The sequence below is a fragment of the Zonotrichia leucophrys genome, chromosome 3, assembly GCF_028769735.1.
Source record: "Zonotrichia leucophrys gambelii isolate GWCS_2022_RI chromosome 3, RI_Zleu_2.0, whole genome shotgun sequence".
In the NCBI taxonomy this organism is placed as follows: domain Eukaryota; kingdom Metazoa; phylum Chordata; class Aves; order Passeriformes; family Passerellidae; genus Zonotrichia; species Zonotrichia leucophrys.
Genome location: NC_088172.1, coordinates 98279619 through 98293966, shown reverse-complemented (window position 1 = coordinate 98293966; position 14348 = coordinate 98279619). Strand labels below are relative to the sequence as shown.

General features: G+C 40.0%; 1 protein-coding gene across 6 annotated transcripts in view; it reads right to left on the bottom strand.

The window, feature by feature from the left end:
• Positions 1-14348, bottom strand: part of MACROD2 (mono-ADP ribosylhydrolase 2) — an 856447-nt gene that overhangs the window by 56463 nt on the left and 785636 nt on the right. For all 6 annotated transcript variants that reach the window (XM_064709456.1, XM_064709457.1, XM_064709458.1 and 3 more), the window contains 2 exons: positions 9830-9871; positions 6817-6885 (listed from right to left, as the gene is read on the bottom strand). In XM_064709456.1, the coding sequence (XP_064565526.1) occupies positions 6817-6885; positions 9830-9871 (111 nt within the window). The remainder of the gene's footprint in view (positions 1-6816; positions 6886-9829; positions 9872-14348) is intronic.

The window sequence follows — 14348 nt, the reverse complement described above, 5'->3', positions numbered from 1 at the left end:
GTGTTGCAGTATTACAAAGTGCTGCACAGTATTACCACCGTGCTTGCAGTGTATAAAAGGGGACAGAAATTTCTCCTGTGGGTTGATGCAGAGTTCAGAGCACTATAAAGAAGTCCTGACTCCTGGCCCTACAATTAGTCCTATCCCAGAGACACAAAATGACCCCATGAGGGCAAGTGCAAAATAAACCCTCAAATTTTATCATGACTATATAAATTTACCCTTTGTTCATACTTTTACAGTGTCACTGACATCTGGGTAACTACATACTACAAGGGACAGCCACATGGCTTCTTTTTCCAAGCCACAGTCAAAATAAAGCCTGAGACCTATCTTGATTTTTCACAAATAGAAGAAACAGGCAGAGAAGCCAAAGAAAAGACTACATTCATAAAAAACCCTCAAAAATTGCAAACAAAACCATGGACTACTTAACATCAGCATTTTGGATTGAAGGGACCAGCCCCATTTCCTGCACTAGACCTGAACAATCATGATGGTTTAATGTAATTCACATTATGCTTAAAAATGAGCAATGAATTCCTTGACAGATGAGCCCCCTGCAGGTGCCTAGGGCTGTGTCACTGGGTAGAATTCTCCTGTGACAACACTGCATTTGTCACTGCAGTAACGTGGTGTTCTGCACCTTAGCTCATCTCAGAAGGAGGATTATCTACTCCAAAGCATTCAGGGCAAAACCAGGAATTGCAAGTGTTTTTCCTGTGTTGTTACACAGATGTGCATTGAGTTGCTAAAAGAAACTCAAATGGGTAAATGGCCAACACCACAGGACAGCACATCACCTGTGGAGGCCAAAATGAGCTGTGTTTTCTGAGTTTTGCACAGCCACTGCACGGCAATTTAGTGGAACAGCAGAAGCCACTTCACCGATGAAAAGAATCTTCTAAGAAATGTTTGCTCAGAGAGAAAATACAACTGAAAATACAGATAACATCCTCTTTTACCCCTGGCTAAGTGCAAGGTGATCACCTAATATTCTGAAAGCTGTAATCAGTCAGGACAGATGGTGGACTTCAAAACAGAAGTGAAAAGAGAATCTATCAACCACAGAGGATGGAGGTTAATAGCCACTCTTTAAATATAACCCATCTGCATTAAGGTGAAACGTCTCACAGATATGTTTGATACACATCCTTCCCGGGGAATTTCTTCTGTAGTACTTAATCTTCATTTAACATTTTTTAAAGGATTAGGTTTGCTGGAAAAAGGAGATAGTCAATTCTAAGCTATCTTAATAAAAAGCAACACTTTTAAGGCTGAATAAATGACTGTGTTTTTTGAAGTATAATTATGTGTCTCAGTGTTCATTTTTAGTAGATTATGACTGGAGCAGAAATTTACTGAAGAAAATGACTGCCCCATGGGATGCAAAGTATGACTGCAAGCACAATTTATCAAGGGATAAAAGAACCCCTTGCTAAAAAGTGCAGAACAAAAAGTCAAATCTAGATAATATTAATTAATCCCTTAAAGAGACAGACAACCAGGCCTGCACAGTGTTAGAAGACCCTTAGAAGAGATGCTTAGAACATCTCTGTGTAATGGCAAGAAAGAGCCATCTGTGTGCACCCCGCAGCTCCAGGGAGGATTGAGCCCACCTTGGGGGGAAGAAGCACAAGCCAGGTGACATGGACTGTGCTGGGGGCACACACCAGGTTTCTATCCATGAAACCAGAGTATCACAGACATATTTTATGAAAAATCCTTTCCTTAGGATTTTTCCTCCTGAGAAGCTGAGAGGCCTAAGGAAATGCAAACATTGATTATCTGCAGCTGTGGAATGCAACAGGCGCATCTGTGATTGGCCCATGGCGGATGTTTCTGGTTAATGGCCAATCACAGCCCAGCTGGCTCAGACAGAGAGCTGAGCCACAAGCCTTTGTTATCATTCTTTCTTTCCTATTCTATTCTTAGCTGGCCTTCTGATGAAATCCTTTCTTCTATTCTTTTAGTATAGTTTTAATATAATATATATAATAAAATAATAAATCAAGCCTTCTGAAACATGGAGTCAGATCCTTGTCTCTTCCCTCATCCTATGACCCCTGTGAACGCGGTCACACTAGAGAGCAAACAAGCAAATAAAGGAGAAGCTGGAAGGGGAAGCCTTATGTTAATCTCACAATTAGAAGATTAGGCCCTAAACAGAGGTTTATTTCCTGGTCCCAAGACTATGCACTTTTTGCCATTTCACAAAAGCTTTTTTGGGAGAAGGGATGAGGATCCAGGGTATCTCCCTCTCAGTGAGAATCCTACTGAATGACCTGCTGGACCAATGAGCTACTGAGATTAAGATGCAGTTTTATTTTACCTTATTTCTGCTGCGTACTTCAGTCACCAGACTGACATCTCTGATGGACAGGGCATCTGCCAGCTGGTGAGCCTGGATTTCTGACACAACATTCAGAAATGTGATGTTAGCTTTGAAAGCCAAGAGGCCAAATTGTGGTGACCCCATCAGGCAAAGGAACCAATGCTATCAACTCTGTTAAAGGTGATTTGTGTTCATTTTGAACTTTGTAGTTTGGCTTATTCATCAACCTGTTCTCCTTCCCACCAAGTGAATGGAAAGCAGACAAAGTCCATTCTGGACAAATAACTCCAACAGACCTGCTCCTTCCACAAGTGATCCTGGGAGAACAACAGCCTATCAATCTATCAGGAGGAATCTGGTCATTCATCTGGGGAGCAGCTTGTGAGAGGAGCTGGAGCAAGACAACTTCCAGAGCTCCGCTTCTGTCTTCATATCCCTTGAAGGAGGGCAAGAAAATGGCTTTTGCTGCATGGATTGATTATTTTTCTGCTGGAGGAAGAGAAAAAGCAGGCATTTGGGCTGCTCTTACTAGATGTGTTACTCATCTTTGATACATTGGTCTCACACAGCCCATGGAGGGAATGGATGGGGAACCTCTTTGGCAGGCTCTGCTTTCTATCTGAGAAATCCTGCAAAGCAGGAAAGGACAAACAGTTTTGCTTCTCCCTAATGCACACACTGTGCTGTTCACTACATATGGATGGGACACATGGGGAGGTAGGTAAGAGACACAAGGAACATTTAAGATTTTTGTTTAGTTAGGCTTTTGTATAAATGGTTTGCCTTTGCTCGGTGACACTAAGTAGGATGAGAACAGTGACTGTGGTATTTGTGCCAGCTCATGGCTGCTGTATTGTGACAAGTACTGCCATTTTGTCTATGTAACCACTTTAAGATTGTGTTATGAAGCTGCTGAAGTAAGACATGCATATGTTTTGCTTAGTACCAAACATATTTTGTTCACCTGACACTTTACAATCACTCAATCCATGAATGCACCTGACTGAGGGAAAAACAAAATTATCCCTGGCTGCTTTTACTCTCCCAGGATGCAGGAAAGCGGCAGGAAAAAAAAAAGAACAGAAAAGAAGAAAATTATTTGGCATGTTTGCACATGTCAAACCTGAAATACTGCAGGGAACCTGTGAGTAAAAGAGGTTTCCTAGTCTATCCATTTTCACAGACAATACCTCTGTAGTGAAAATCTATGGAACACAACCACTGACATAACAATCTGCTGTGCAGTTCACACTTACTTTTCTCTACCAACAGTTCAGAGAACAATATATTTAATAGCACAATAACAGATACCATTAATACTTTAGTGGTTTGGTATAAGATTGCTTTCATTAGCATGTCAAGTGTTTATTTTAGCTTACTGCCAAACAAGCTCCTTACACGCAGCCACTTACTCACCTCTCCTTGATTGCAAAGAGGGTGATAACAAAGGAACTTACTTTCCCCAGTATTCTGTGGAGGTTTTAACATGCCCTGAAATGATATTGCCCCATTACCTCCAGCCAACAAACCAGCCTGGTGAGCTGGAGAAAAATATCACAGCAGAAATATTGCTGAACTCAGTGGAATGGGTTCCAGAGACTGCCACAAGGGCAGACACAAGGCTGCTAGCATCACAAGTTGTACTCCCATCTTCAATCTAAAACCTAAGCAGGGGAAAATACATTGCGTTGTTCCCATGTCTCAGTGTATATTTGTTAAATATTTTATAGCTGGTCATGTTACCAAAGGGAAAATAAAAACCTATGTTAAATTTGGACTTGCTTTTAATGATAAAAGATAGTGGTTGGGCTTTTGGGATTTTAATTTGTTTTGTGGGGATTTGTTGTTTATATTTGTTTACTTTTTAGTGTGTCCCTTTCCTTTCCTTTCCTTTCCTTTCCTTTCCTTTCCTTTCCTTTCCTTTCCTTTCCTTTCCTTTCCTTTCCTTTCCTTTCCTTTCCTTTCCTTTCCTTTCCTTTCCTTTCCTTTCCTTTCCTTTCCTTTCCTTTCCTTTCCTTTCCTTTCCTTTCCTTTCCTTTCCTTTCCTTTCCTTTCCTTTCCTTTCCTTTCCTTTCCTTTCCTTTCCTTTCCTTTCCTTTCCTTTCCTTTCCTTTCCTCTTTGTTGTGTTTTTTTTTTTAACTTGGGGTACTTAAAGTGAATTATCTCCAAGTTTAAACACACCAAACCACAAAGCACTTCAGTTTTACCCTAAGGGAAATTCAACCAAGCCGACCTCAGGCAGCGTTTGCCTTTGTTGTGTTTTATTCACGACTGTTTATATGCATTAGCTACTCAGTTTTTCTTTTAAAAAGAACAAAAAGATAGCTTGCTGGAAGTGAAGACAAACCCCTACCTAAATAAAACTATTCAGACATATAGTTGTGGTTCATGTCACATCTTCAGAACTTTCAGAATCTTCAAGGCTCCCCATTAAAAGTTCTTTTAATTCGTCAAAACAAACAGCTAATAATTAGACCAGGAGAAAGTAAATCCTCTTCTCAGACAAATGTGTGCAAATCCCATTTACTGCAATGGAAATGGCTCACAGGTGTGTTACATTACACTCCAGCCACTTGGCAACTTGACAGGAATTCAGTGTCTGGATCTCAATTTCTTGTCTCCTCTTCCAGAGGCACAGGTAATGCCAAAGAAATCTGATCCAGGTTTCTCCACAGGCCCCTCAGCAAACACTTTAATGACCTATTCTTGTCTCCATCACAACAACTCTCAGGGCTAAATCTGAACTTTCAATCCCAAACATTACAGGTTTGCTTCCTGCCCAGCACATGGGGGCTCTGCCACCAGCTGTACTGAATCCAGCAGCAGTGATTCTGTTTTAGAGACTTCAATTCTACATCAGCAAAATCTACTGTATGGCAACAAATCCAAGGAATTCAGGCATTTTACAGCTCAGCAGTAATGCAATAATTCTATTGCCATACTGTTTACTTTGCCCTTCCTACACATTTATTTGTGCTTCACAAAGTGAACAACAGCAGGTCACTGGGAAAAACGGACAGGCACAGAGAAATAGGAAACTGTATCTAGGGTGCCACAGAAAGAGTGAAACAACATCAGTTGGTTTTTAAATGGAAGGAAAACCTTACAGCTTGACAATACTTTCTCTCTTCCTTTCATTTTGGTTTTGTTTTTTTTTTGCAACATACTGATACAATGAAAAGTTTTAGCCAGACTCCATGCAAGAATACATCATAAAACAACTCTTGCTCTGCCTGTTTAGGAACACTGAAGTGTCACCACGATCCCAAGCATGGGTCAGCCTGAATAGAAATGGACATGTGGTTTGTCATCGCTGAATTCTCTAATTGAAACATAAAATTGGTATTTTAATTTGAACTGGGTTCAGTGCAGCATGAAAGGAAAGACACTCAGGTGTGATGAAATTTCTTGGGTCCCTCCAATAGCTGTGCCTTCCAGGTGATGACAGCTACTGCTTTAATGACTTGCCCGTAACAAGCTGTCACAATGTTAGTGACAGCATGTTCCTAGCAGTTCCTTAAAATGATAGATGTTAACACTTTTCTGCTCTTTGTGACTCACACATGCCCGAGACATGAGTCCTTTAGGAGCTGAATACACAGCACTAAGTCAAATACTGAAGATTGTGGAGCCACTGAGATGCAAAATTAGATAGGTCATTTGAGGAATATCAGGTCAAGAAGAATCCGTGATAAGGAAGTGTCATGGATTAAAGATTAAGGTTCATCCTTTTATCTATTTCACAGAAGAGGAATTTCTACAGGATTGGGGTGTTTTGCTCTTCCACATATCTGAAAGCATTGAAAATAAGCCTTTGATGTTAACATCTTATAAACAACTCTTCCAACGAGATAGAGATTAGGAAAATACACTCTCATCCAGTTTTAGAGCAACACAGACACATTTATGTCCATACACAGGGACAAGCTTCCCTGAGCAGACCCAAGTGGAGGAAAATATCCTCAGAGGAATAACACTGTAAGCATGATGTTAATCACCTGTGACTCCTAACTGCAGAAGGATGTACTACACAAACACTGTAAAAGCAAAACAGCAAAAATCTCTTGCAGAAAAGGAAAGCGAGGATTATATCGCTCTGTGTTTCACAGCAGGTACCTGACCAACTTAAGCAACCAGACCATGGCCCAAGCCCCTCACAACATGGATTACACTTGGGATTTTTAATTACATGAAGTCAGCGCTGGTTAGAGATAAAACAGCAGCAGTTTATTAAGATGTATCAGCAATAATTGGTAGCCCATCACATAAAAATAGGGTTTGTAATTGTGAATCTACCTTAGGATGAAATATACTTCAGAAGATTTATAACTCCTTTATCTAGGCCAAAAAGAACTCTCCAAGTGTGGGCAAAGAGCATTCTTAACTGAAAGCTTTCCAGTTATTTCCCAAGAATTCAAAACAAATTTTTACTCAAAATGTGAATTGATTAACAGCCCTGAGAAGCTGTTAGAGCACTTACCTTCAGCATCATCCTGCATGTCCTCAGGCTGCTCTTCTTTGCTCTTTGTGGGAGATGGAGGCAGGCCTTCTATAAACATAAAAAAATATAAATTACATACATTATTTGGAAATGGTTTCATTGTATCAGATATTACCATGTGTGATTTCACAATTGTGTGTTTTATCTTAGCACTCCATTCAGTACTCAATGCTTATCTTCCTGCTATTTAAATTAATTATTGCATCATCTCTTATGAAAATTATAATATGGATGTGGATTTCAAGCTGGACTGGACTTTCACAGGACAGAAGTGAAGAAAGCTCATACTGAAATGACATATGGCTTCACAAGCACTACAGAAACAACAATCATAACCCCCAACCAAATAATGTTCTAATTTGTAGTTGTAAACATAATATTTATTATACTGCATTATAAAACTGTGGAGAAATAATCCAAAATAAATAATCTTTTCTCTCAGCTCAATTCTCCATTCACTGTTTTAACACAACAACAAGCAAATATAGACTGAAAATAATAATTAAATGAAAGGTAGGGAAATAAATTTCACAGATTTCACAATTTCACAAGTTTCAAAAATTTCCTTAACTTCACAGATAGTGAAGTTAAGGAAATGAAAGCTTTACAAGATAGAAACGTTTCGGTTGAAAAAAATCCATTCCAGCCTTTCAGACAAGCTGGAGGAAAGGGAGTCAAAGAAATAATTTGAGGCCAATTAAATGTGAGATCTCCCTTACTTATACGGACTGGAGCACAGAGTGTTTGATATCAGCTGGGTAAACTTTAAATATTATGAACTTGCACAATATTTTCAAAATATCCTGTCAACATAAATGACGGCACTACTGTTTGTTTGCTATGACACACCTCAGGGCACAAACTGGTAGCAGAGAAAGCCTCTTAATAAAAAGGGAGGCCAAGCTGGAAATTAGGCATAAGAGGTATTCATAAATTAAGACATTTAATGCAAGCAGGTTCCCTAATTAAAACATTCTTTAAACATTGTTGCTTTACCACGAAAGCAGTGACTGACAGACAATTAAAACTCAATTCATTGAGCCTACTGAATGCATTCAACCGTGATGGGAAAATGACTTTCTGTCATTTGACTTTCTGTCAACCCTCCTGATTCCTTGTGGCTAACTGAGGGCTTGGTTGCAGGAGAAGCCTAAAGAAAACATACTTTTGTGTGTGCTGGAAACAAACCTTGGCCACTCCTAACCAGGAAATTTAGGAAAATGTATGACCTCACATTATTCACCCTTACTGCTGTTGCCATTAGAAAATAAGAATCATGGTGTTACTTCAAACTGATTAGCTAATTACCAACTGGGAAAAAACTATCTACATGTTTTATAAATTGCTTAAGGGGTTCAAAAACTCCCAGGTCTCTCCTGCTGTCACATATATGCCCCACAACCATCTACTCTTTAAGTTGCTGGAGTTTTAAACATCTCTTGACAGTCAGATGCCCAGCTCTCATGAAGGACTTGGATTCTCCCCTTTTATCTTCTACCCTTCCACAGTAACACACAATGAACCAAAATGCTGAAAATTTCAAAACAAAAGGTATGAGAGCAGTTAGGATGTGAAAAAGGAACTTGCAGACTCAAGGGGTAGTTGGACTCAATGATCCTTGTGGGTCCCTTCAATTCAGGATATTTTATAACTCTAAGAATTTTGTGTTCATTCAAAAGACAAAATGGGAGTCAATCATTGGCTTTGCATGGAGCCCAGGGAACACAGAAATATTCTCTGCCAACCATACTTATGCCCAAAAAAACCCAGAAGAGCCATGGATTGGGAGGGTGGCAGGACAGCTCAAAATGTCAGCAAAAATTTCAAAATTAAGATCTGTATGTGAGTAATTAAATTCTATCTCACTTTCTTAATTTTAATAAAGAGCATTTGTCTTTAGGACAATCTTGCCAATTGAAGTGGTCAAAATACTGCTCCAAAAGCTTCTACCTCTGTTTTCTGGCTGCTGTATCCCTGCCTCTCCCCATGTGGCACTCCTTTCTGACCTGAAGTTTAAAGTCGACCTAAAATCCTTATGTTTGCATAAAGAGAGCTGGATGTTCCTGCACAGTCAGTGGACTGTGATGGGATCAGGGTCACAGAGACCTTGAAGGAAGTTTGGAAGGAGAAGCAGAGGAGTACAGGGAGCTACTCGTCACATGAAAGGAGATTGCAGTGCACAGAAATCCATACGGAACAGGAGATGTTCACTGAGGACCTCCAGACGAGGGAGGGGAAGTATCAGAAGGTGCTGTGGTGGAAATCTGTTACAAAAAACCTGGTCAAGATTAACTGGAAGAAGCCTCCTTGATAAAACTAGCAGGGATCTCCTGAATGGAAGCTTCTGTCCTCATGGGAGTTCTCTAATCCTCTGTCCTCTCCTTTTCTTGTTCCTCTGGTTTCTTCCCCTTATACCCATTCATCATTTCCATTTCATGTCATCCACAAACCCTAAACAGTGACACTTGTTTTAAACAGTAAAACAGTGACACTTGTTTTAAACAGGAAACCACGACGACCAGGAAAAAATCCTCTGAACCACTGTCTGACCAAGCTCAGTGCATTTAAGAGTTTGTGGAAGAGTTTTGCTACTGTTTTCATTGCAAACATATCACTGCCACCATTCAGAATGGCAAATTACTCTAGAATTGCTCTATTCATACTTTTTTTACAGACAAAGAGACTGAAGAATTGTTATTATTTCCCCTTCATGTTCAAACTAGCTATTGATAAGAAGGAATGAAATATTGCCCAGAGGTTCATAAGGTGATGACATTAAAAAAGTAGTCTTAGCTGGTCTTACTATGCACTATTTATTATCAGGGATGGTTCACCCTAATTTTGTTTAAAAACCAGAGATGACTGGGTTAACATTGGCAATAATGATTAGCACTGCTTATCTTGACTAAGGCAATTAATTTCTAGAATTTTTTCAGTTTGGCTTATACTTCACAGAAGTGATATATTTTAGCATAAAATATTCTTTACTCACCTCTCTCTTCACTCAGCTGAGGCCCTTCTTCATTAGCATCACCTGTCAAAACAAAAAAATTGAAAGAAAAGGGTTACTGGGAATACCAGCAAACATCTAAAATGAAATATTCCATGTTTCAGATTGCCCATATCTTTCCCTCCTCCTGTTTAACATTTTGAAGTGAAATCTGGAGATGGAGAGGGAGGAAGGTTTGGATACTGGTAACTACCAGATACAGGTAACGCAGGGAATAAAGACAGGGAATAAAAGTCTGCATAATTTACAAAATTCTGCAAATAAAGACAGGTATAATATGAAATTCCATTCTCTTTCCTGCAGAGCTTTTGGTTTACTTGACAAGTTTCAATTTGCTTGGTTTCCCTGGAACAGCTGGCTATGTTAAGAAGAGAACTAGCTACCCTAACAGAAAACCACATAAGGAAGTCACTAAATATTTTCCAGACAGGAAAACTGGTTTAAGAACAAAATGAAGACTGTGAAGACTGAATATGGGCTAGCTAGGAACAGATCATTTTTAACCTTTAGATGAGAGACAGGGAAAGACGATTCCTTTGCAAAAAATTCCATTTTGGTAGCAAAGGAATTTCTTACAAGTTGTTTTGCTGAGTTAAAAAAAAATATAAAGAGGTATCAATAGATCCACCTTGGACAGCACAATTAAAATGGCCACAAAATGGATGACCAATCATGGGGTCTCACACTTTTAAAAGTTTTGGTCCATTAGCATACTGGAATTGAGAGGAATAGCAGATTTGTCTTTACAAACAAGCTCTGGGTCTGCTGGTAGACAGAACTAGCACTGGGAGATAAAAGAAACAATGGGAAAGATTCCACTGACTGATGAATGGCAAAAGATATTTGCTTTTACAAATAAACCTTAGGTTTGTTGATAAATGAAATTAGACATTGAAAGATGAAAGAAACAATGTGGAAGAAAAACTCCTAAATTCCATAAGAATTAAAAATTAAAAGGGAGGGTTTTGTATATTAGAGGGAAATCTTTGGGATCAGGAGTATTGGGGAGTCTGAACCTCTCCAGTACCTCAGCCAGTGGGGAAAGAGAGAAGGGAAATGCAGCCAGGAAACCGGGATAAAAAGGGAGGCTGTGTCCTCAAAAAATATGAGAGATCCCAGGGGAATGCCCCATGGCCTTTCCCTTTATTTGAATAAAGTAAAAGGACTCCTCTGTCTCCTTTTTGGACATAAACCTCTGATGTTTGTGGATTAATTTTCCTAACAGAACTAATTGTCCAATTATAGCTTTAGCCCATGAATTCCCATCCTTGTTTTCTCTCTTCCATCCACTGTTGTTTATGCTCTTGTGCCTGAGATCTGGATGTGTTGTCCTTGGGTCCACAGCCAGAGAAGGAATTGTTTTGTCTACCTATTCTGTGAAGAGAGCTCACCATCCCTTAATATGAAGCCTGGACTTATACACTAAAGCAGAATAGAATCTGAAAAATATCAAAGCTAAAACCAGAGGCATCAACAGGAGCCGGAAACCCGCAGTGGTTTTGGTGATGAATTCTCCCCAGAGGCACTGCAGCCTCTCTGCCCCTGGAGAGTGGGAGCTGAGAGGAGCCAGAGGCTGTGCCCAACCCCTTCCCCAGCCCAAAACCTCTTGGTAACCCTGGCCTTCCCAAGAGAAAACCCTCAGGTAAGGGAGAAGCAGCCAGCTGCACCCCTCCTCTGTGGCTACATCCTTTTCCTCTCTTACCTACCAGTCGTTATTGTTTCTTAGCAACAAATGGGAGAACATTTCCTAAGCGAAAGAAAACAAAAGGAAAAAATCCTAATCCCCAACATACAACTTTAAGGAGCTTTGACAAGTAATTTTTAAGATAAGAGAATGAAAAATATTGTTAAAGCCTATGGGAATTCTGTCATTGGCTTCAACAGAGCCAGGATTTTCAACTGGAGTTCTGCTATTCTTCAACAAACCGATCAGAAAACATTTGGCAACACAGAGATTATTAATTATTCAGTTTCCAATAACATGTTCTTTCCATGAAAGCATTTATAATGAAACCAGCATGATAAGGTTTCAAATTAATCTAAGATATGAGACTAAATCAGCAGAATCTTAACATACATATATCACCTGGTCTTCTGTGGAAGTTCTTAATTATAGTTCTGTAAGTGACTTGGAATATGAAATTCCCAAAGCAACAGAATAGTTTCTAAGCTACTGATAATGGACACAGACAAGAAATCTGATGTTATTAAAAAGCAGGGAAGTCATTATGCAATATAATTATGAAGAGGCAAAGACTGCATTTGTGAACTAATTTTGAATTAAAGGCTGGGGGTTTTTTGGGAAAAAGTACCAAAGGCTTGCTGAAAGGCAATGAAGTCTCTGCATCATTTCTGAAAATGGAAGCTGGGCTCCCAGTCACTTGGTGATAGGATCTCTGAGTCATTGTGGTGCCTTTGAAAAATTTACCCCAATCTAGGTATGAATCTGAGTTTCACTTTGGCACACAGCAATCCCCAGCCACTTCATGTGTCTATAATTATTACTCTCACACTATTAATCCATCTGGTGGAAGCATTTCCCTGTTAAATATAAAACATTCTCCTTCACTGGCCTTGGTGTGGCTGGCTGAAGTGATAAACACCATTTTTAGCTGACAGAGCTCTGTGCCAATACCAATTATTTGAGATAAAAACCAGTGATTTAGAAGTCTATATCCAAAATGCATTCACTTACCTCCTGAAAAGAATGATATTAAGGGCAGTTTCTTGGTTACTGGTTCTGAATAAGTAAAAATATTTTTTACTGAACCTCTATGTGTCCAATATGAAGCAAAATCAGTGCCAATATTAGCATAAATTAGATTTTTTTTATACCTAGATTTGTTTTTATTTTGTTTGTTTAGCTTTTTTATTTTTAATTTGAATTTTTTTCCTATATAATTTCTTACCCCATCTACAGGAAACATTTGAAAGATTCGTTTTGGTTTGAAATATGCACCACAGACAGTCAATCCCAAAGAAAAACTGGATAAAAACACAGGAGAACCTTAGAGTGAATCTTTGACAGCAGCAAACATTTCCTTAAGTACATATTGTCAATATTTCTTGTCCAAACTCCCCCACTGGAAAGACCAGAGGTGAGATCCTTTCTACCCCTCGCCCTCACTTGAGAGCTGTGGAAAAATATTTGAGCAGCAAAGCATGCTCCAGTGTGTGCACACCTCTGCCCACACTTGGTTACTCCTCTGGCCAGAGAAGCAGAACAACGACCTTGCTCATCACTCCCCCAATACAGCCCTGGATTTTAGGGAGTTCTACCAAGATGACTTTGCTAGAAAAGGAACGACTGACCTTGCAGCCTGGAGTGAGAGGAAAACTGACAGTGACTACCAGAAAGGGTCAGCTCGTCCCCAGGAAAAGTCACAGCAGCGTTTAGAAGGCTTGGGAGACAAGAAAACCTTCTAATCCAAAATGTGTGTAAAATTTTCCAGTTTATAAATTCAGGTACTTTACATAAAAGTAAGGTATTAAATGGGTGATGTGTGGGAGAAGTTTCCACTCAAGTATACAAAATAATTTACAGTTGAAAGTCAACCTATGATTGAAAGTCTCCCTCTAACTCCCAGGCTATCAAAGTAACTATATCTCTAAAGATCAGAGAGTTTTACATTTGGGAGCAAGGTGCTCAAAGCAGCTTTTGTGTGAGCCACAGGCTTGCACTGAGTGCACTGAGCTTGCACTGAGTGATACCTGTGGCTCGTTCATTGCCCTCTCCCTTGTTATCTGCAGAGCTTTGGGAAATGGAATAATTGCATATCTGCTCTCACTGACACAGGAGAAGGGGATGCCTTCTCTCACATCCTTTTGTTTTGCTTTTTGCCTTGCTGGTCAGGTTGTTTCCCTGTCTCCCTAGCTGTGGCATACAAGCAAACACAAGCCAGATGGCTAAAATCATCAATCTGTGTTAAGATTTATGTTAGGAACAGAGAGGTGAAAGGCTCTAAATACCACCACTAATCCCCAAAGCCATTAAACCACCTCCTCCTTGGTGCTTCCATTTGCATTCTCCTTCATGGTAACACGCAGGAAGCCAGCACAAACACTGCACACATTGAGAAACCCTTACATGAGAACAAAATCTGTGCTGCAGGAGGCTGCTGCTTCATCTGCCTCCTGCTCCTGCATCCCTGCTGGCACTCCCCAACACCACTGCATGCTGCTGGCCCCTCCCTGCCTCCCTCTAATCTCTCCTCAGCTGCCTAATTGCATCCGTCAGGATTTTAATTTTTACTGAGCATTTTCTGCAGTTTCCTGATTTCCAGATGTTTCCCCATTTCTTGTCAACCTGCATGTCTCAGGCTGCTCCTCCATGCAACCATGGCTCCATGTCCTGACCACAGCCAGGGGGGAACTGGGAGGGCACTGTGGGAATGGATAAAAATCCCCTCTGCAGCTTGCATGAACATTCCCCTCTGCCAAAGAGAGCAATGAGAAGGGCAGAGTTTGTGAAATGACAAGCTGGTGATCAAAGTGTTAATGT